The 22583-nt window shown below is 61.7% G+C and overlaps 1 protein-coding gene across 1 annotated transcript; it reads left to right on the top strand.

Moving 5' to 3' along the window:
• The first annotated feature begins 13775 nt into the window (after positions 1–13775).
• On the top strand, positions 13776–16989 carry Fem1a (fem-1 homolog A). The gene has a single exon (XM_046444029.2). The coding sequence runs from the start codon at positions 13919–13921 to the stop codon at positions 15854–15856; it is 1938 nt and encodes a 645-aa protein (XP_046299985.1). The 5' UTR covers positions 13776–13918; the 3' UTR covers positions 15857–16989.
• Positions 16990–22583: the final 5594 nt, after the last annotated feature.

The following is a 22583-nucleotide window of genomic DNA, read 5'->3' as shown; positions in this document are numbered from 1 at the left end:
TGTTCCAGACATTCCCTGTCCCTCTATGGCCTTTGTGTCTGGCTCTCCCTGGGCAGGCCGTCCTCGAGGCCCGTCCACACTGCGCTTGTTGGAGGCTCACTCCTGCTCATGGCTGCAGCACACAGATGCACCCTGTTTTCTTTACTCAGCGTCTTAAGACAAGCTTCGTCCTCTGAGGTCGGTGCCATATATACCCCTTTTTACAAAAGAGGGAACTGAGGCCCAGCAAGGGAAAGCAGGTAGCTCAAGGTTGCACAGCTGGTGGGCGGCAGAGGCAGGATTAGAAGCCGGCAGCGTTGGCCTGGGTCTGCACGTCACGCCAGCACTACACCCTGCACCCCACCACGGGTTTGGTGATCAAGGGCCTCATGACATGACAATGTGTCCCTCTGTCATTTTCCCAAGTGAAGACGTCAAGGCTGAGACGTGGGCTCGCGGTCGTCACCCTGGGCCCCATCCCCAGCTGGGGCTGATCCCCAGGGGGCAGTGAGGACAGCAGCAGGAGCCCCAGCCCCCAGCCCCAAGGCCCCCTGTGAGGCCGCCTCCCCGCCGCCGCGCAGCCGTGACTCAGACGGCTCTGTCTGGGCAGAGGCGGGGGCGACTTGGACACTGCCTCTCCCCAGGCTGTGCCCTCCTCCCGCGCCTGCCACCGGGGAGGGCGGGGGTCGCCAGAGCCTTGATGATTGCCTGCCCCTTCATGGCCCTTCCTGAGAGAGTGGCTGGGCTACCATGGCAACAGCAGCCGAGGAGCCCGCCAGGCTCCTCCCCACGCCCACACCTGGCTCTGGAGCCCCCCTCTGTCTGCAGATCCAGAACTGGGGCGGGCCATGTCCAGAGGCCCCTGGGGTGGGCCCGCCGCCGGCGAGGAAGGGACAGGTGCGAACCACGGAGGCCCACAGCAGCCACAAGGGAAGGTCGGGAGGGCCCTGGGGCCTCCACCCCACCCCAAGCTCCCCCAGCCCCTCTACCCGGCCAAGGCGGGGGTGGGGGGCGGTGCTGAGGCCAGCAGCTAAGCTGACCATGACCGGCCAGGGGAAGGGTCCCCTCCTGGGGCAGAGAAGGAGGTGGACCTCCCCGGCGGGGCCAACCGGAGAAGAATGACCCTCGATGGGTCGCACTTGGCTCAGAGGCAAAGCTTGGTGGCCGAGGGTGTCCTGCCTCCAGGGTCAGGGGCTGCAGGGGTCACCAGCTGGACTGACCACCGAGCCAGACAGCAGGTCGGGGACAGTGCGGCTCAGAGCTGAAGGTTCTGGAACCCATGCTCTTTGCTCTTGGCCCCGGGTCCAGGAGCCGAGCTCGGTACCTCATGGACTGGCCGCTGTCCTGCCGTAGGGTCGAGCTGCCAGTCACCAGGAACATCACCTCTACAGTGGACACACGGTCATAGCCCATCATATTTTATATGAACTAATAAAACGACATTCTGTGTGTGCATCTGTATATATATATATATATATATATTGTGTGTGTGTGTGTGTGTGTGTGCGCGCGCGCGCATGGGCTTGAACCCCGTGGCTTAGCCACTGAGCCACATCCCAGCCCTTTTTAAAATTCTATTTAGAGACAGAGTCTCACTGAGTTGCTGAGCACCTCGCTAAATTGCTGAGGCTGGCCTTGAACTTGCGGTCCTCCTGCCTCAGCCTCTGGAGCCGCTGGTGTGGCCACCATGCCCGCCTGTGTGGTGCGTATTATTTGACACATTAGATACGTGTCCTGTGGCATTATAAGACTTGGTTGTGTCTCAGCATAAGTCATGACGTACAATGCGCAATTACGTGAACATCCTGTGCTCAACACAGACACACAGACGGGGTGTGCTGCCCACGTGTGCACTGCGGGCATCTATAGTCCCTCTTTTCTTGTTTTCCTTCTGTGGTGCTGCGGACGGAGTCCAGGGCCTTGCCCCTGGGAAGCAGGCGAGCACCACCGAGCCATTCCACAGCCCTGTTATGGTTCAAGGTGTCCCCAAAGGCTGGGGAAAGGCTTAGAGGTGAGGTAATGGGTCCAGAGAGCCTTAACCCAGTCCGTGCACTAACCTCCTGATGGGATTAGCGGGTGGGCTGCAGGCGCTGGGTGTGGCTGCAGGGGCGGTCCCCTGGCCTCGCCTCCAGCCTCGAGGATTGGAGCCCGCTGTCCGTGGACCGAGGCCCCTGAAACTGTGAGCCCTAAAATAAACATGTCCTTCCCTAAAATTGTTCTTGTCAGGTCTTTCAGTCCCTGCAGCAGACAAGCTGGGTACAGCAGCCCGCGTGTCCACCGCTCGCACAGGCACAGGCGCGCACGCACACAGGACTGGGCACACCCAGCCGCTCCGGAATCTGAGCGGGGGACACGCAGGGATCCTTCTCCCCGACTCGGCAGCGTTTCTGTATCGGAGTGAAAAGGTTTTTAGAAAATTCCGTGCAAAGCTGGTTGAATATTTGATAATCAATCAGCGCGATTCGTCGTGTTAACAACCTGAAAGGAAAACCAACCAGCGTGGTGGCCACGCATGTCATCCCAGCGACTCGGGAGGCTGAGGCAGGAGGATGGCAAGTTTGAGGCCAAAGCGGACAACTTAGCAAAGCCCTATCTCAAATTTTAAAATCTAATGGGCTGAGGATGTGGCTCAGTGGTAAAAGTGCCATGGATTCGTTTTCCAGTATCAAAAAAAAAAAAAAAGAGAGAGAGAGAGAGAAAAGAAAAGAAAAAGAAAGAAAGAAAAGAAAAGACAGACAGATCAGATAAGTACAGTCTCAGAAAACTAATAACAGAAGGGCATTTTCTCCATCCAGTAAAGGACCCTGTAAAACTGCGCTGATGAGAGAGCCTTCGCCGCAGCGGGGGAGCGACCCGAGTGTCCATTCCCACCATGAGTCCTCTGCACAGAAAGAAGAAAAACCGCCACGGATTCACGGGTGGCGTGGCGTCCATCCGAGAACCTCAGGAAGTCTGCAAAAGGTCACCAGAACTAACCCAGATGCAGGATCCAGGATCAGCGCTAAGCGCAGACAGTATTTCTATACTAGCCACAAAGTGTCGGAAAACGAAATTAGAAAAATAACATTAAAAAGTGTGTGTGGGGGGGCTGGGGCTGGGGCTGGGGCTGGGGCTCAGTCGGTACAGTGCTGGCCTCGCACGCACAAGGCCACGGGTTCATCCCCCACGAAGCCCAAAGAAAAAGTGTGTACGGGGCTGGCCTGGGGCTCAGTGGCAGAGCCTCCCTTGGCACGTGTGAAGCGTGGACTCCGATCCTAAAAATAAATAAATAAAATAAAGGTACGTGTCCATCTACAAATATACATAATTTTTTAAAAAGGTGTGAGGGGGGCTGGGGATGTGGCTCAAGCGGTAGTGCGCTCGCCTGGCATGCGTGTGGCCCAGGTTCGATCCTCAGCACCACATACAAACGAAGATGTTGTGTCCGCCGAGAACTAGAGAACTGAAAAAAATAAATATTAAAAACTTCTCTCTCTCTCTCTTTAAAAAAAAAAAAAAGGTGTGAGGAGCCAGGTGGGTGGGCCACACCTGTCATCCCAGCGTCTGGGGAGGCTGAGGCAGGAGGATGGTGAGTTCAAGGCCAGACTCAGCAACTCAGTGAGACCCAGTTTCTAAATAAAATATTAAAATAGGGCTGAGGTGTGGCTCAGTGGTCGAGTGCCCCTGGGTTTAATCCGCAACCAAAAATACAAATAAATAAATGTGTTTTAAAAGCGTAAGGAGAAACCCCGTAAAAAACACGCGAGATCTGCAAACTCTGCCCTGAGAACCCCTGGACTTTCCTTAGAGAAGTTAAAGAACCAAGTCAATGAAGGGGGCCCGTCCGTGGGCTGGCAGGCTCAGTAGAAGCGAGGTGTTGGTTGGTCCCCATCCGTCTGTCTCTCCGGTGTCCTTCCATCCTCACCAGCTGGTGCGGAAGCGTCGCCACGCAGAGCAGCCACGATCCCGTTGGGAAAGAACAACGTGGAGAGCAGGAAGAGTGCGGCCCCAGGACCCTGGGCACCCTGACAGGTCACCCGAAACCCACGGAGCGCCCTGGAGACCCACACGGGACCCCGGCGGCCCAGCAAGGGTGGCCCACGGATCTGAACTGACACCCACCTGGGGACATCACCCACGAGCCGGCGGCACAACGGGGTGAAAATTCCCAACACCCAGGGCACCAGATCCCACGAGGTGTGGAGCCCAGGACCGCTGATCGTTGCCAGCAGGAGGTAAAGGCGGCCGCCCAGGAGGACAGGTGGGCACTGCCACAAAACTCAACGTGCCCTTGACGGTGGCCAGCAGCGGCCCTCCTTGGCGAGGCCTGCGGGGGCTGCAGACAACCAGGACGGCTTCAGGGAGTGAGCCACGCCACGCACTGTGGTCCACCGAGGCCATCGGCACCCACGGGAAACCTAACGGAAGACGCCCATCGCGAAAGGCAGGACTCAGCTGCTCACCCCCGGAACGGCGGAGCCACGGTGGAGCCACGGAGGCCATGGCGACCGGCCTTTCAGGGAGCTTAGGACAGTGACATGCGCCTGTGACGCCGCGTGGTGGAGACGTATCCCTGTACCTCTGCCCGAGCCCCGGGAGCGAGCACTGCCGTGGGCAGATCGCGGACCCTGCTGGTGCGGCTGGCTGAGAGCGGGTGCAGGTTTCCACTGGGGACGATCTGATCTGAGATGCTGCCTAGGTGAGTTGTGACGGCGCCCCAACACGGTGACTTTGGTGCTATGTGAATTGCACTTCAGTCTCCAACACCAAAACAGGCACGCAGCAGTGGGCGCAGTGGCCACGCCGGTCATCGCAGGGCTGGGGCAGGAGGACGGCAGGTGCAGGGCCAGCCTCAGCCCTCAGTGAGGGCCTGAGCCACCGCGAGAGACTCGGACTCAAAATGAAATTCAGACTGGGGCTGGGGTGTGGCTCCGTGGTCAGGATCCGGAGTTCAATCCCTGCTGCCCAAAACAAACCAAAACAAATAAACCAAATACAACAAAAAACACGCACAAAGAAGTTCCCTCCCTCCAAGAGAGCCCTGGCCCTGCGGCGGGAAGTGGGTCCCCTTCAAGACTTTCGAAGGGAGACAGAAAATATCTCTGGGGGCCACGGCTGCGGGAGTGTGTCAAGGCCGCCACGTCGCTCTGCCACGGAGACCCGTCCTGTTTCCTGAACATCGCTGCATGGTCCTCACTGTCCAAATCGGCCCACTGACTGCGGGCAGCAGAGGGGCTGGGGTCCTTTCCCCTTAGCTGTGCTTTGTCCTCGGGACGCGCTGAAAGGTCCCCTCACTGCGCTGTGCGAGGGGCCATCCCGCCATGGATCTGGGACCTCCAAAGAGAAGGGAGTATCCCCCGTTCTGATGGAGCAGTGGACACCATCTTACAGATGTGGGGCGAGTCGGTGCGAGTCGGTGACCCGTGGAAGGACCGTTCCTGCTAGCTTGTTTGTCCTGAGCATCTGTGGCCCTCCCACCCGGTGACGGTGACGGTGACAGCTCTGGAACCCGCCCCAAACCTCTGTGCCCTGCCTTGAGAGCGGCCCACTCTCCCCCGGCCTCAGTTGGACCCAGTGGCTTCCCTCCAGCCTGCAGGAGGCCATGGCAGGGCAGGGCTGCCTCCTGACCTCCAGAGCTGCGTGGCAGGAGGCCACGTCGCTGCCCTCTGTCCCCCCAGGACCCGTGTCCGCCCCGGGAACCCGAGCCTGCTGTGAGGACATCCTGAGGACTCCCTTCAGGACAACTCCAGCCCCAGCTCCATCTGACAGGAGCCGCGCAGTGAGGACCGCCCAGCGGAGTCCACGCTCAGACCGCTGCAGGTGACAGCAATGGCCACTGTTCACGTGGACGCGAGAGGAGCTCACCCCAAACACAGCAACCTGGAGCACTCCCACCGCCTCCCCAAAAAGCTTGGGCCTCGCCCCAGGGGCTGGGTGCAGCTTCCTCCTCCCCCCACCCGGGGCCATCTCGGTCCCCGAGCCGCGGCCCTGACCACGGTCTCCCTGGCTGCCCCCCGCCCTCCAGCCCCGGTTCCGGGAAGCGCGTCCGCCCCGTGCACAACAGCAGCCCGCACCACCCGGCTCGCAGCGGGCGCTGCTGGTACCAGGAACGTGGCCGGACACATAATTAACAGAGATGCAGCCCCTCGTCCCGGCCCCCTGGCCCCTCGGGCTGCGGACATCCAGCTCCATCCGGCCCGGGGGAGGGGCGCCGTGTTCAGACGTTTCTTAGAAACTGAGCCGCGGCTTGTTTTCCAGCGAACAGGCAGTTCCCGGGAGAGGGCGGACAGTAAACAGAGCGTGGGCCCCGCGGGCTGCTTGGTGATGAGGGGCACCTCGGACCAGCCTGCGCTGGCAGGGCCCCCACCGCCACAGAGGCCCCGTGGCCCTGCGGGTCCGACCCCGGCACCCCTCCACGATGCTCTGGGTCAGGAAAGGGGCCAAGCTCCCCGGGGGCTTCTCCTGTTGGTGGACGGCCAGTCTAGAAGGTCCAAGGTGGCCTCTAGCTCTTCGGACGCCCCAAGGGGACGCCAGCAAAAGAGGCCTGCCGTGGCCCCTCGGCTTGGTGGCTGTGGGTCGGCCGCACAGCTCCTCCCACGGTGGCAGGTGCCCCTCGACGGAGAATGTCCAGACCTCTGAGAGGTGACGGTGCCTCCTGGCCGCCCGGCCCACGGCGCTGGTCCATCTCCCTGCCTCCCCGCGAGTCTCCCCGGCTCTGTCCGGCCACGCAGGCTCCTCGCACGGCCTGCAGGTGCCAGGCCTGTCCTGCCCCAGGGCCGTGGCAGGGACGGTGCCTCTTTCCTGTCACCACACGATTCTCTCCTTTTTGTCAAGAGACTCCTCCCGGCTGGGGTGTGGCTCAGGGCTGGCGTGGGCCTGGCCTCTACCCTACAGGAGAGAGTGAGAGGGAAGAGGGACGGGATCGCCATTCCCGGCTCCCCTTTCCCAGTTAATGCCCTCCCCCGACACTTCCTGGGCCCGGGGACTTGACCCTTTCCCAGCTCGGTGACAGTGACGGCCTGAGTCCCCTTCCTCCTGCGGTCGCTGTGCCCTCAACGGTGCCCCCACCTGCACCCGAGACCGCGATGGGTGCTGGGCCCCGGTATCTGGGAGGCTCTGGCTCGGGATCCCTGCGGAGGCCAGGACCCTTGGTGCCCGCGTCCCCGTGCCCAGCGGCCCATGGTCGCACAGACAGAACCCGCGTCCTCCGAACACAGACAATCTCTCAACGACTCAGTGGCCCCCGGGATGCGAGTGTCCTGGGAACACCCGGCCTCGTCAGAGAACGGCCACAAGGCGAAGGCTGCCCACGTCCAGCGCAGACGCAGGTTAAACAGGTGGGCGTCCCTCCCCGCGGTCGGCAATTCAGGCAGCACAGGCCACGTGGCCTGGGTCCCAGAGGATCGAGGTCTTCACCGGAAGAGCCAGAGCGGCCCGGGACGCGTGTCCTCAGCAAAGGCCACGTGAGGACGTGGGTACAGGGCGGCGGCCCACGTCCACGAGGAGGACAGAGGCCTCAGGAGAAGCCAGCAGGGCCTCGCCCTGATCTTCTCCCGCAGCCCGCAGCCCAGGGTCCAGCGTGGGCATGGAGTCCACGGGGTCTGCGGGGCTCCTGCCTCCTCCCATCTAAGCTGAGGGCCGGCCGCGGGCAGCGATCGCGGGGACGTGATCATAGAGGGGCCGCTCCCTCCGTGGCGAGGCTGAGCCGGCCTCAGCCCCCTTTCCTGTGCCCTCAACGGTGCCCCCACCTGCAGCCGAGACCGCGACGGGCGCTGGGCCCCGGGGGGCATCTTGGGCTCTATTCTAACCATTTGTCTATTCTTGGAAGATTTAAAATAATTTTTCATTTAAAAAAACATCATAGGGGGCTGGGACTGTGGCTCAGCGGTAGACGCTCGCCTAGCCTGGGCGGGACCCGGGTTCCATCCTCAGCACCACATAAAAATAAAGGCGTTTGTGTTGTGTCCGTCTATACCTAAAATTAAATAAATAAATAAAAGAAAAACAAAACAAAAAAACCATCATAAAGACCCCGTAGGATTTGGCATCTCCCTAACTGTCCCTGTGGCCTCCCTGAGCCACGCCGATGGCCCTGGCACAGCCCTGCGTGGCTGCAGTGTTGAGGAGCATGGGAGGCTGGCTGTGCCTGTACTGGTGACACCCATGGCTGGCGGTGGCTGGCTTGTGCCTGCGCCAGGCAGGTGAGCCTGGAGGGGGGACTTTCATGGCCTGGGAGCCTTGTGTGAGGACCGGAGCCACAGAATAGCACCCAGGCGGCCGAGAGCCTGGGATGGGGACAGTCACCCGGCACAGCCCAAGGTCATGACCAAACAGCAGCCCCTAAGTGTGTCCACACGGCTGCCTCCCTGGAGGCCTGGAGCTGCAGAAACGAATCGGAATGAAAGAAGAGCGGGTGGAGAGACCCCGGGGAGCTGGGGCCTGGGGCCTGGGCTCTGGGGCCTTCCATTAGAAAGTGCTCCCCGGGAACAGGTCCCTAGGGCAGGCGCCTGGGAGCCCAGCAGCTCAGGAGGCTGAGGCAGGAGGAGCCAGCCTCAGCACTGAGCAAGACCCTGGGGTGTGGCTCCGTGGGAAAGCACCTGGCTCGATCCCCAGGGCCAAAAAGAGAAAAAGATGAGAAAACCCGGGATTGTGGTTGCTCAGCGGGGGACTGTGGTCGTTCAAGGGGGGGGGGGAGGCTCTGGGCACAACCTGGACCTGGAGGAAGGGAGGGAGGACCAGCGGCCAGCTGGAACCGGTCCGTCTGTGCCCCAGGGGCACAGACCCCACCTCTGCCCTCTTAGAGCTGCGTGGTAGGGGGGGCCAGACAAGTATGTCCTACACAAGGCCCCAGCAGGTGTGGCTGGAGACGGGCCCAAGCTGTGGGAAAATTGGGCGGGATGCAGTGGGGACGGCGTGGCCGAGGCAGCGCGTGGCCACTGCCCTGGTGGACAGGTTCCCGCCAGGCACCACGCGCCTGCTGCAAGGAGCGGCCACCGGATTGGGAGGGAGGCAGGACGTTCCGGTCCAGGCCGGGCGAACACACCACTGTGGTCCCCAGAGACCAAAATGGAGCTGGAAGTCCCTCCTGCCCTGGGTTTGTGCGGGGGCCTTCTCTGTGTTCCATGTGTGGGGACACAGCTCACCTCCCTGGTACGGTCGCCCATGGCGGGCAGGACAGGCAGGACTGTAGGTGCCTCAGGGTCCTGCCTGCAGCCCAGGCGGGCTGTGGGCAGAGGCCGTGGCCCTGGGCTCCGCGTCCATCCTGCCCATGCAGTGCCAGAACTGGCTGCTGCTGCCCGGTTCAGATCTGAATCCCAGGTCTGGCCACAGGGGACTGTAGCGCCTGTCCCCAACAGGCACACGCAAGGGATATAAATAGCTTAATGGTGAGTCCTAGTAAAAAATCAGGCACACGCAGGGTGGTGACGACGCCTGTCACCCCAGCAGCTCTGGAGGCTGAGGCAGGAGGATTGTGAGTTCAAAGCCAGCCTCAGCAATGGTGAGGACCTAAGCAGCTCAGGGAGATCCTGTCTCTAAATAAAGTATTTAAAAAGGGCTGGGGGGTGGCTGGGGCCGAGCTCGGGTTCGGTCCGGGTTCGGTGCCTGGACCGCACACCCAGGCTGTGGTGACCCCTTCCTGCTCATGGCTGTTCTGCTGGGGGCTGTGGCGCCGGCTTCCAGTCTGGCCCTGATGAACAAGGGTGGGTGAGAGCCTGGAATTTTAAGAGGCGGCTGTTGTCCGCGGAAGCCGCTGGCTCCGCCAGGAGGGGACAATCTGAGGAAGGTCAGGCCCTCGGCAGGCGGCCCGGAGACCAGGGGAACCGCAGCTGTCACCACGCAGGCGCGCACTGCAGCAGACCCCCTCCCCCCGCCCTCCCTGCGGCTGTCTCCTCTGCAGGGTGTGGGAGTCCAGGGCCAGTCGGCCATTTTGCAGACCTGTGCGGACGCCGGATCTGCCTGCCCAGTGACTGCCACCCGCGGCAAGCCCAGCCCCCTCTCTGCCCCCAGCCCCTCGCGGGTCCGGAAGCCCTGGGGAGGCGAGGCCGGCACAAGGGGCAAAGACTCCAGCAGGGAGGGGAGCCGAGGTCCGCCCAGACTGGGACCCAGGAGAGGGGCTGCTGGGCCGGGAAAGGTGGCTGCCGCGCTGTGAATAGTTCAAAAGTCGCCGAACTGCGCTCTTTCCCCTGATTTAAATGGTGACTGTTAAAACGTAAATCTGACTTAAATCTAAAAGAAAAAAAAAATTAACGCTGGGTGCGGTGACGCCTGCCTGTCTTCCCAGCGGCTGGGGAGGCCGAGGCCGGAGGATCGCGAGTTCAAAGCCAGCCTCCGCAAAGGCGACGAGGCGCTGAGAAAACCAGTGAGACCCTGTCTCTAAATAAAACACAAACTATTTTAGGGCTGGGATGTGCTCAGTGGCCGAGTGCCCCTGGGTTCAATCCCCAAGACCCCCTCAAAAAAATTTATAAAAATGAGAGGAGGCGGGGCTGGGGCTCAGCGGCAGAGTGCTTCTCTTGCATACTGGGGCCTGGGGTCGATCCTCAGCACCACATAAATAAATAAAATAAAGATGTTGAGTCTATCTACAACTAATTTTTTTTTTTAAAAGACAGCAGCTGACTTCACTGTGGTGAAGCTGACACTCATCAAAGACTCCTGCCCTCCTGGCCGCCCATGGACTACCCCACCCGTGGCCATGATCGCCCGCTGTGCCCACGTGGCCACGGCGACCCTGCTGCCCCTGGCTGGGCGCTGGCTCAGCCCCTGGGGGCCACAGAACGGCTCCTCACTGTTTTGGTACCACGGATTGAACCCAGGGGCGCTTAACTGCGAGCCACGTCCCCAGCTATTTAAAACATTTAGAGTCAGGGTATCGCGGAGTTGCTGAGGCTGGCTTTGAACTTGCGATCCTCCGGCCCCAATCTCTGGAGCTGCTGGAATTGCAGGCGTGGCCACCACTGGGCGGCTGCTCACCTCTCATTGGCTGGGCTCGGTCAGGTCACTTCCAGCTGAGGAGGGAAGCTGAGAGCGGCCATTTTACTCTGAGCAACCCCGTGACCCACCCGATAGGAGGAAGGGAGATGGCGATGACATGCAGCTGCACACGTGCCCCGTCCTGACATGGATCCGCCACCCCTGGCCCCCACGCCCCCACCCTTCCCTAGCCGAGGCCTCCACCAGGGAGGCTGCCCCTTCTGCCTCCCCTGAGGGCCCCGCCCCTCCCTGCTCTGCCGCCCCGGGCTGCTCTCTCGACCTCTGGACAAGCCCTGGGTCTTCAGTCTACATCCTCCACGCATGACCCTCGGGGCCCCATTGCGTCCTAGTGTCCAGCCTGTTTCTGAGTCTCCCAAGCAACCCCCTCAGGTGTCCAGCACATGTCCCCACCCTTGTCCTCAGGCCAAAGCCACTGCCACCAGAAACAGGGACACACGTTTTCGGTTGAGCACGGAGTGAGACGGAGAGGACAGTTTGTTATTAAGACTTTGTTCCTCCGTCTTCCTGGGGGTTGCCCGGTGTGTTCTCGGGAACGCATCACTGGGGGGCTTCGTCACCACGCGGAATGAACAGCGCACAGTGCCACACCGGGCAGCCCCAGGTGCCTGACCACTGTGTGGCGCTCCTGCCTATGGTGAGGGGTATAGTGATCATGGTGGTGATGGTGACACTGAGGGGGTGGTGATGACAATGGTGGTGACATGACGTGGTCTCCTTCCAGACTCCTTGGCTGAGGCCCTACCTCCCCCTGTCGCTGCTGGGAGAGCAGTTTGGGGGGTAACTAATGGGGACATAGATGGGACCTTAATCCAGCGAGACTGGCTGGAGTACACGTGTGGCAGGCTTAGAGGGTCACCTGCCAGCCAAGGAGAGGGCTCAGGAGAAACCAAGCCCGCCCACATCCTGACCTGGGGCCGGTTAATCTCCGTGATGGAAGTGGCCCACCAGGTGATGGGGCGATGGTGGAGAGGCCGCAGGGCGCCAGGGGCCCCTCCCAGGCTCACCCACCTGCCCGACACCCTGCACACCTGCTCTACAGAGCCCTCTGAGACCCGGCTCCCCCTCAAGCCACACAGATGAGAAAGCCAAGTTCACTGTGGTCAGCAGCTTGTGCAGACCACGCAGCTGCTTGGCCCCGGGAATGACCGCAAACCCTGGAATCTGGGGTCCAGAATTAATCTCGTGGCTACGTTGAAAAGCAAATGGTCAATGCAGCATTGTAACTCTGAACAGACTTCCTCCGTGCAGAATGCTACAGGAGGCACCAAGAAATGTCCCAGGTGTTGACCACTGGCCACCTGGCTGGAACCTGCCATGTCCCCAGAGGTTTTTTGAGGCTCCACACTGAGCCTGGAACTGCTGTCCTACCAGGACCTGCTCCACCTACTACATTAATTAATTACAGACTAATTAGTGCTGCAGATTGAACCTAAGGGCACCTTGCCACTGAGCCACATCCCAGCCCTTTTATTTTTAACTTTGAGACGGGATCTCAGGACGTTGCTGGTCTTGAATTTGCGATTCTCCTGCCTCAGCCTCCGCAGTGGTGCTGTTGGTGAATTAACTTTTAAAACAGATCCTGTAATTGCCTGGTTGAGGGCACAGTTCACTGCAGGGTGCTGCCATCTGTGGAGGGGCATTTAAAACTTAATGAAGCCTTTGTTTGGCGAACACCCAGGGGACCTTCAAACCCTGGTTCAGGACTCTGTGTTAGAAGTTTCAGAGTCCTCATTTCACTGTAGAAATTAAAATTTTCAGCTCCATCAAAAACAAAACAACAACAAAATGTTTTTATGCTTTCTGTGTGAAGAGAATCAATAACCTCGGGATGTATTTATGATTTAAATGGTTAAACCTGTTAATGAGGAAGATTAAGAATATGCCACAAAATCCTGTGTGGCAGCATCTCCCCAAGTTGTAAGGCACAGGAAGCTGGGGACAAACACAAGCCACCAGGGACTTGGGTCTTCTCAACCCCAGAGGGGTGGCCCAGCTTCCTAGACCAAGGGGCAGCGGGGAAATCCTGAGAAGTCTACAGCATCTCACGGGGCCAGGCGGCGAACAGGCCCGGGAGGCTGAGGCCGGAGGACCGCGAGTTCAAGGCCAGCCTCAGCAACTCAGCGAGCCCAGCCCTGCAAGAAGCCCAAATGCACAGGCTTTCATATTTATATTATTCAAGAGGCAGAACTACAGAGACAGAACAGATCAGCTGTGGCTATGGCGAGAGGGGAGGTTTGATCAAAAAGGGATCTAAGAACTTTATGGATTGTTCTGGTATTGGGTGAATGAATGGATGAATGAATGAATGAGAAGTACGCGAGTGACGAAGATTAACCCTTATCGCCACCCGTCCTCTGGGCTACGCCAAGCTCCTCGCCCCACTCAACTTTTCAGCCTCTCCCGCGCGCCCCCTGCCGGTTAGCGGTTCCGCCACATTAAGACCAACTCGGACCCGCCTGGCCAGCTTAGCCTTCTGGGGAATGTAGTCTTTTGGGGGCTTAGCCTGCCTGCCCTTCCGGTCGACCCGGGCAAAGTGACAGCAAAAGGAAAAACGTCACTAAATTTTCCCGGAGTCGCACCAGACATAGCATGTCGCATGGCATGCCGGGAGTCGAGGTCCTTGGATCGCTTTTTTGCGCGGCTATCCGCTGATGGGAACGGCAATTCCCATCATGCACCGTACTGACAGGTTTCAGAGGCTGCCCCGCTGCCTTCTGAGAAATGTAGTCTTGAGCCTTCAACGACCCTCCGCGTCTTACGGAGCTGTCCCGCGCAGAAGACTGCATTTCCCGGCATGCCCCCAAAGGCCGAAGGCGCAAGGTCGCCGCAGCCATTTTGTTCCGCCGGCCGAGGCCCTGAGATGGCGGCGGGGGAGACGGTGAAGGTTGCCGCCTGCCCATCAGGGCTGTAGCCGCCGTCTCCCTGTCCCCCGCGGCCGTCCCATGGGCTGACGGAGGCCGAGACCATGGACCTCCACACCGCCGTGTACAATGCCGCCCACGACGGCAAGCTGCAGCTACTGCAGAAGCTGCTCAGCGGCCGGAGCCGGGAGGAGCTGGATGAGCTGATGGGCGAGGTGGCCTGCGGAGGGACGCCGCTGCTCATCGCCGCCCGCTACGGCCACCTGGACGTGGTGGAGTACCTGGTGGACCGCTGCGGCGCCAGCGTGGAGGCCGGCGGCTCGGTGCACTTCGACGGCGAGACCATCGAGGGCGCGCCGCCGCTGTGGGCCGCCTCGGCCGCCGGGCACCTGGACGTGGTGCGCAGCCTGCTGCGCCGCGGCGCCTCGGTGAACCGCACCACGCGCACCAACTCCACGCCGCTGCGCGCCGCCTGCTTCGACGGCCACCTGGAGGTGGTGCGCTACCTGGTGGGCGAGCACCAGGCCGACCTGGAGGTGGCCAACCGGCACGGGCACACGTGCCTCATGATCTCCTGCTACAAGGGCCACCGCGAGATCGCGCGCTACCTGCTGGAGCAGGGCGCCCAGGTGAACCGGCGCAGCGCCAAAGGCAACACGGCGCTGCACGACTGCGCCGAGTCCGGCAGCCTGGAGATCCTGCAGCTGCTGCTGGGCTGCAATGCGCGCATGGAGCGCGACGGCTACGGCATGACCCCGCTGCTGGCGGCCAGCGTGACGGGCCACACCAACATCGTGGAGTACCTCATCCAGAAGCAGCCGGGCCAGCCGCAGGCGGCCGGCGCAGGGCCGCCCCAGGAGGGCTCCGCCCCAGAGGAGCCCCTCACCTACGAGAGCTGCTGCCCCACCAGCCGGGAAGCTGCCATAGAAGCCCTGGAGCTGCTAGGAGCCACGTATGTGGATAAGAAGCGAGATCTGCTGGGGGCCCTTAAGCACTGGAGACGCGCCATGGAGCTGCGGCACCAGGGCGGCGAGTATTTGCCCAAACCCGAGCCCCAGCAGCCGGTCTTGGCCTACGACTATTCCAGGGAGGTGAACAGCGCCCAGGAACTGGAAGCCCTGATCACGGACCCGGATGAGATGCGCATGCAGGCCCTGTTGATCCGGGAGCGCATCCTGGGCCCCTCGCACCCCGACACCTCCTACTACATCCGGTACCGGGGCGCTGTGTACGCCGACTCGGGCAACTTCGAGCGCTGCATCCGCCTGTGGAAGTACGCCCTGGACATGCAGCAGAGCAACCTGGAGCCCCTGAGTCCCATGACAGCCAGCAGCTTCCTCTCCTTTGCCGAACTCTTCTCCTACGTGCTGCAGGACCGCGCCGCCAAGGGCAGCCTGGGCACGCAGATCGGCTTCACAGACCTCATGGGCGTGCTCAGCAAAGGCGTCCGGGAAGTGGAGCGGGCCCTGCAGCAGCCCAGGGAGCCCGGGGACTCGGCGCAGTTCACCAAGGCGCTGGCTATCATCCTGCACCTGCTCTACCTGATGGGCAAGGTGGAGACCAGCCCCAGCCAGGAGCACCTGAAGCACCAGACGGTCTACCGGCTGCTCCGGTGCGCCCCCCGCGGCAGGAACGGCTTCACGCCCCTGCACATGGCCGCCGACAAGGACACCACCAACGTGGGCCGCTACCGCGTGGGCACCTTCCCCTCCCTGCACGTGGTCAAAGTGCTGCTGGACTGTGGGGCCGACCCGGACAGCAGGGACTTTGACAACAACACCCCGCTGCACATCGCGGCCCAGAACAACTGCCCGGCCATCATGAACGCCCTGGTGGAAGCCGGGGCCCACATGGACGCCACCAACGCCTTCAAGAAAACGGCCTGCGAGCTGCTGGACGAGGGGCTGCTGGCCAAGAGCACCATGCAGCCCTTCAACTACGTGACCCTGCAGTGCCTCGCGGCCCGCGCCCTGGACAAGAACAAGATCCCCTACAAGGGCTTCATCCCCGAGGAGCTGGAGGCCTTCATCCAGCTGCACTGAGCCGGGGAGGCCTGGCCTCGCCAGCACCCAAGGGCCCTCCGCCTCTGGCCCCTCCCCTGGATCAGGGAGCAGTTAGTGCGCCTGCGCACTGGCGGCCTGCAGGATCACATGCTGGGAGGGACTGGGGGCCTCCTGCACCCCGAGGTCCTGGTGCCCGGCCACCCACAGTGTTAGGAGCAGCTCCCAGTCGGGCGTTGGCGAGTGCAGAAGCAGGGTCCCCCGGCTGCCCCGCGGCCCTGCGCAGCTGCGGGCTTGGTGGGTGTAGGGGTGGACCCAGCTGTGCCCAGGTTCTGACATTTTGCTGCAGTTCTTTATTTTATCTTTCTTAGGCTTTTTGTTTGCTGGACCCCGCGAGCTGCCTCCAGGCAGTCAGGGGTTTGGTGCCTGTGGCCATCCATCCCAGTGAGCTGTGCTGGGGAGCGAGCCCCAGGCCCCGTGTCCGCCCCCAGGTGGCCCTAGGTGTGTATGGGACCCCTCTCGGCCTTGCACAGGCCTCTCAGCTTCCTATTCTCCTTAGAGAACAGTGTCCCCCGACTTTGACCGAAGATCAGGTCAAGTACCAAAGAAGCCACAACGATTGCCTCCCAGGGCAGCAGGTGTGGGTCCGGGCGCCACTGTTTACAGATTAAAAGGACAGGCAGACCACTGCAGCCTAGGGATGCCTGTGCGGCCTTCCCTGTCAGGGGCATGCCCACAGCAGCCCTGCCCTTGACCTGCTCCAGGACCTGAGTCCAGGCCTCCCCCGGGAGGGCCCAGCTCTGCAGTATCCCAGCTCTGCAGTATCGCAGGTCTGCCGTCTCCAAGGAGCAGGTCGCCAGCACTTGCCCCGCCCCCTGGGCCCCGGGTCCCCACACAGTTGCCAGGGCAGGTTAGCAGAAGGCATCCTTCTGCTCAGGTGACACCACAGCCCTGCAGGAGCTGATCCCAGCTCCATCGCAGCGGGTAGCACCACCGCTGGACGCCTGGCCCTTGAGGCAGGTTTGGGTTTGCAGTGTTAGGTAGGAAGTTTATTTATTTACAAGACAAGCTTTTGACTTAACTCAGGAGGACAATCCTGGCCCTCCCGAAGCATGGCAGAAGCAGGTGTTTCCGTTGCAGCCCGAGGGCATTAAAAAGCAGGTGTTTGAAGAGAATTGTGCTTCCTTGGGTGGCCACATGGCATGGCGGAGGGAGGGCCTGGCCGGGCTGGGGCAGGGCCGCTCGCTGGGGCACCAAACACAGGCCCTGCTTCCACCTCTGCCCTCCGACGGAATCCGCTGAGTCCAGGGCCTGCTCTGGGGTTGGGCTGCCACACAAAATGGGCACAGAAGAGGGAGGGCACGCCCCCTGGCTGCCTCCCAGGGCCAGGGAGGGGCTCTCCTGCCCGCAGGCCTTGAACCTGCTGCCTCCCCGTCCTGCTCGTCACCTCCCTGTTAGCATAGTCCAGTCAAAAGCAGCCCCAGGCTGGGTCGGCAGTCCCAAGAGCCCGTGCCCGCCCACCTTCCAGCTGCCCTGGGGTCGGGTGCAGCTGGGGGTGCCCAGTTCCAGCCCTCGGAGTGTCTGGACGTAGAGGCCACGCTGCAGGTCCGTGGGGCGGCCTCCTCCCCGCCTCCTGCTTCGCCACAGCTGCCGCCCAGCCCGTTTCCTCTGGGGTGACGTCTGTCCAGCTCTGTGACCACGTCCCTGCTCTAGGAGGACTGGGAACAGTGGCTGCAGGCCGGGAGGCCAGGCAGGAGGGGCAAGTTCAAGGCCAGCCCCGCAGCATCCTAAAGAAAAGGCTGGATATGGCTCAGGACAGTGCCCCTGGGTGGGAGGGGCCCTCACTGCAGCCTCCTGAGGACAGGAGGTGGCCGCGTTGGCCTATGTGTGCTGGGCACTGCGGGTTGTGCGTAAGTGCGCCGACGGGTCCAGGGTGGCCGTGGAGAGGCTCAGGGCCCACACCGCGCAGCCTGTGCACCTGCAGGGCGTCCACCCCACAGTGCTCGGCCCCTGGCCTCTCCTTGAGGGTCAGCGTCGCTGGCACCTGACCTGTGCTGGACTTGGTGGGGGAATGGTGACCCATGCTCCTTAAAACCTCAGACTCCAGATTGAGGGTTGAGCCCCGGTTTTGGTGACCAAGGTCATCCCAAAGGTCAGGCAGGTTTCAGGTGGGGTGGACTGGGCAGACACAGACTGGCCCTGCCCCCGGGCTGGATCCTGGCGTGGGGCACACAGCATGGTCCTGAGTTAAAGATAGCTCTGCGCAGAGCGACCAGGACTGCTGGCACCTGGGCATAGGACATCAGTTCCCGTCCAGGAGAAAGGCTGGGGGCAGGGAGGCTGAGTCAGAGGTGCCCCAGGCGTCACCCCAACAGGTGCTGCGGGGAGTGTCCTCGCTCCATAGGCCGCACTGCTGCCTTTGGCTGCAGGAACGGGGTTGAGCCTTGGCCCCGAGCTGGACACTTGAGATCCCCAGTGCCACCCGCTCACCCTCCTCCTTCAAACGGACTTGATGAAGCGGCCTCCTCCAGGATCATCTACCGCCCAGCCTCACCGGGTCCTTTCTCCCTTGACCCTTGAACCCTGACCTTGAGTTTTTATTCTTTGTTCCTGTGTGTCCTGTCCGTTGTCCCTGCCCCTGTGGCATCAGTGACAGGCTCAGGCACCTGAAGAGGACCTAGAATGCTCCCAGGGCTTCTGCCAAGGCGTCCCGCCTTAGCCAGCAAGAGGACTGGGCACTGACCCCGTGCTGTGGAACAGGGAAGGGTGGGAGGAAAGAGGGACACGGTGTGCAGACGGCCGGCCAGTGCTGGAGGGGGCCAGTGAGGGAGCCGGGCGGCGCCTGTGCTGGGCAGTGGCCGTGGTGAAGGTTGCTCCTGCCGCCTGCCTGCCTCTCCTGTCCTGCCCGCGGCACCCTCCGTTGGCCCTGAGCTCAGCTGGACCTGCTGTCCAGCTTCGCATGTCCTGCGCAGCCTGCCCTCTGCCAGCGTCCTGGGGCCGAGCACAGGCAGACCCTGGCTCACCACCCACCCTGAAGATGAGAGACTGGCGCTGAGCCTCTTACGGTGACGGCCACTTCAGCCTGCGCACATTAGGGGCCCTGTGGGGTCGTGAGGCCGCACACGGTGAACGGCCCTCAGTTTTTAAAAGGGTTGATTTTTTAAACCTAAAGAAAAACATCCAGTGCCTCAAGTAGGAGGGATAAATGGAGCTCCCAAGAGCGCAGCCCGGGAGAGGGCACGGGGGCCCAGCAAGGGGGCAGCGGGACCCCGGGAGCCCCGGCAAGAGGGCAGCAGGGCTCCCTGGCAGCTCCTCTCGCAGAGATGATGGACTTCAGCGCCCTTGGCGGCCTCCCAGAGCTATAATAAGGCTGCGCCACAGAACAGGTTAAAAATAGGGTCCCCCCAGGGCCACCTGGGGTCAGCCTCTGAGCCAGGAAGCCCAGGTCTTGGGTCAGAGGTGACCTCGGGCAGGGCCTGGAGGGCAAGCTCAGCCTCCAGTGGGCGCTGCCCTGCCGTCTGGCCTGGCCATCTGCAAACTAATGCCCCCGCCCGCTTCGGTGTCCCCATCTGCAGTGTGGCAGGGAGCACTGGGGTGGCCTATGGTGAGGACGCCACCTGGCTGTTTTCAGAGGCTGAGTGCGTGGCTGCTTCCCCGCCCTGCTGTCACACGGCGCCATCTAGTGGCCCTGTCTGGCTCCCCAGGGTAACCTGTGTCCCTAAGTCGTCCCTTTCCAGGCTGGACAGACAGTCCGTGCCCGGGTTCACATGGCCATGCTTCCCCCACCACCAGAGGACCCTCCCTTCCTTCAGCACCCCTCCCGGACCGGCCTGGCAGTGCCCTCTGGGTCCCCTTCACACCCAGGCACACTCTGGGACACCCCTCACAGGTCTGCTCCTGCCCCCTGGGCCCTACGCCTAGGAGGGCAGCCGCAGGGCCTCCAGCCTCGGGTACACAGCAGGTGCTCAGTCCCAGGACAGTGGAGGGAAGGACCAGGGTGGGGTGGAGAGGAGAAATGGGCCGGGTGCGGACCAAAGACGCTGCAGTGTTCATCAAAGCCAAACACTTATTGAGCACCTGCTGTGTGCTGGGCCCTGGGGTCCAGCAGCGGAGTGGACAGAAGGCCCGTCCTGATGGAGAAGGCAGGTAGCCTCGGGTGAGTGCGGCCTGTTTGTTCAGAATCGCTGTGTGGGGGTGGCGCTGCGCTGGGGATCCAGGGCAGATGGAGCAGCACCTGCCTGGCAGGTGGGAGGCAGAGGGTGAGGAGCGTGGAGAAGTGGCCACTGGACTTGGCAGTGCAAGGTCACTGACCCGAGGGGACATCCTGGATGCCTTCCCTAAATTCCATTTGGGTAAAACACTGCAGGGAACCGCTTGCCCCTTGGCCTGCCCCGCCCCCAGAAAGCCCGGGCAGGAGGCCTGCTCTCCACCTGACTTTCAGTTCCCCAGGTGGGGCCAGCTGGAGGCTGGTCACACCAACCTCTGGCTCCAGGGTCAGGGTGACCCAGAACGGGCAGGGCCGTTTCCTCCTCCACCCAGCTGGGGGCAGCTCCGCCCTTGGCCAGCCCGGCGCTGCAGCCCCCGCGTGCGGCCAGGGCCGCCCAAGGAGGATCATCAAGAAGGGAAGTGGGGGCCACGGTCACAGCTCAGGGGCAGAGCCCTCGCCGAGCCGCGCAAGGCCGGGTTCACCCCGAAACAGATGCACGCAGTAGAACACATCGCGCATGCGCAAACACGCCTTCCCGCTTCCCGGCAGGGCCCGGCCGCCCCCGGGCAGCGCTAACACGTGCATCCAGGAGAGGGAGCCAGCGGGGACTTCCCAGCGCACAGGGTGGGCCCTGCAGAACCCGGGGCTGAGGGCAGGACAGGAAGCCAGGTGCAGGCCCCCGTGTGCCTCCATAGGCAGGAAGTGTCCGGAACAGCAAGTCCCCAGACGGGACGTGGCGACGGGGTGGGGATCCAGTGGAGCTCACTGCCAAGGGCTGCTGTCCCCCTTCTCTCTCGTGCTGCTGGGCTTGGAGCCCAGGGCCTCGCGGGTGCCACACCCAGCCCTGCCACCGAGCCACACCCAGCCCTTTTTAACTTTTTATTTGAGACAGTCTCACTGGGTTGCCCAGCGGACCTCAGGCTTGAATCCTCCTGTCGTTGCTGGGACGAGAAGTTTGGCCACCGGTCCCAGCAAAAACGATGAGACACGCCTGTCCCTGTGAGCAGGGCCACACTGTCTACCTGTTCCAGTCACGAGACAACCGATCCGTGGAGTGCCAAGCCCAGGCCACCAAGTGCTGTGTGACTCGGTGCAAAGGCCCTCTCTGGGAGACCCTCACACGGCCAGGAGAGTTTCCCCAAGCAGGGACACAGCTGCAGGCCACCCTGGGCATACTGACCTCAAAAAGAGTCACACAGGCTTTAAAGAAGGGGACTTTTTGCATTGTTGTTTCTTCCTATTTTTCTTCAAGGCTGCGTGACTCACAGGGGACTTCCCCTGGAACAACCCAGCCTGAAGGCAGGCCCCAGCCTTGGGTGCAGGAGTGGACAGAGCCCTGGCTGGGGACTGTCCCATCTCCACTTAGTCAAGGCTCACCCTCTGCTCTCAGCCACTTCCTCCTTCCAGCAGCTCCCTTCAATCCCCCAGGGCCCTGTCACACCCCTAAAGGCCAGCACTGCCTGATCAGTGCCTGTCTCCTGCACACAGCAGGTGCTCAATAAATGTTGGCTGGATAAAGGGAACCATGACTCAATAGCTCCCCACTCACTGTCCAGTGAACTAGCCAAGACGGGCTCAGCTCAGCATCCCCAGTGCCCAGAACAGGCCTGCACACAGCAAGTGCTCAATAATGGTTCATCAAGTGAATTCACTTACTGAACACTGTGTGCCCTGTGTTCTGGAAAAAGCCTCCGCGATGGGCTGGGGATACAGCTCAGTTGGTGGGGAGCTTGCCTTGCATGCACAAGGCCCTGGGTTCAGTCCCCAGCACCACCACCAAAAAAAGCCTCCAGGACCAAGACAGGTCCATGACCCTGGTTCCGGAGGCTGAGGAAGGAGGACGTGAGTTCAAGACCTCAGCAACTTAGCAAGACCCTATCACAAAATAAAATATAAAAAGGTCTGGGGAAAAGAAACAGGGTGGGGGGTGGGGTGTTCCACCCTGCCCTTGGGGCAGCCTGGTAACTAGAATCGCAATCAAAGAGCAGACAGGGAGAGGGCTGGATAGGCTCATTGGGGGAGCGCTGGCCCAGATGGCCGGGGTTACAGTCCTCTCCTGCAAAAACCAGAAAAGGGCGATGACCTGTTGGGAAATCTGACGCAGGAGATGCACTGGCAGCTTGCGGTCTCTGGGCCTCTCTCTTGCCCAAGTGGCTGTGTGCTCTTTCTGGGCCTCAGTTTCCCACCTGTAAACTGGGCACAGTGATGCCGTCTCTGGGCAGGCCCTCAGGTCCTTGCCACGGGTCCTCCGTGTGCTGGGGTCATGTGGGGACAGGCAGGGGCGAGCATTCCACACCTGAGGTCGCTGGGTCCATTTTATGGCTAGGGAAGATGAAGCCCCGAAAGGGACCGTGGCTGCTGTGGATGCCACAGTACCTCGGAGGCAGAGTGGGGTCCAGCTGCCGAGGCCCCATGGGCTGATCTGTCATGGTGACGCTGCCCAGGCAGGATTCTTGTCCAGCGGCCTTAGGAATGGGAAAGGGTTTCCCACTTCCTCTGCTGCCATCTGGACAAGAGCAGTGGCCTCCCCCTGGTCCCCAGCTCCTGCCCTGGACACCCCTA

Source organism: Marmota monax, unplaced genomic scaffold (genome assembly GCF_021218885.2).
Source record: "Marmota monax isolate L192 unplaced genomic scaffold, Marmota_monax_Labrador192_F-V1.1 WCK01_AAM20220418_F8-fsc00102, whole genome shotgun sequence".
Classification (NCBI taxonomy): Eukaryota; Metazoa; Chordata; class Mammalia; order Rodentia; family Sciuridae; genus Marmota; species Marmota monax.
This window is presented reverse-complemented; position numbering and strand designations above follow the sequence as displayed.

What these genes read in the sequence shown, in the direction of transcription:
- Fem1a (XM_046444029.2), top strand. Translation starts at nt 13,919, where the DNA reads ATGGACCTCCACACCGCCGTGTACAATGCCGCCCACGACGGCAAGCTG.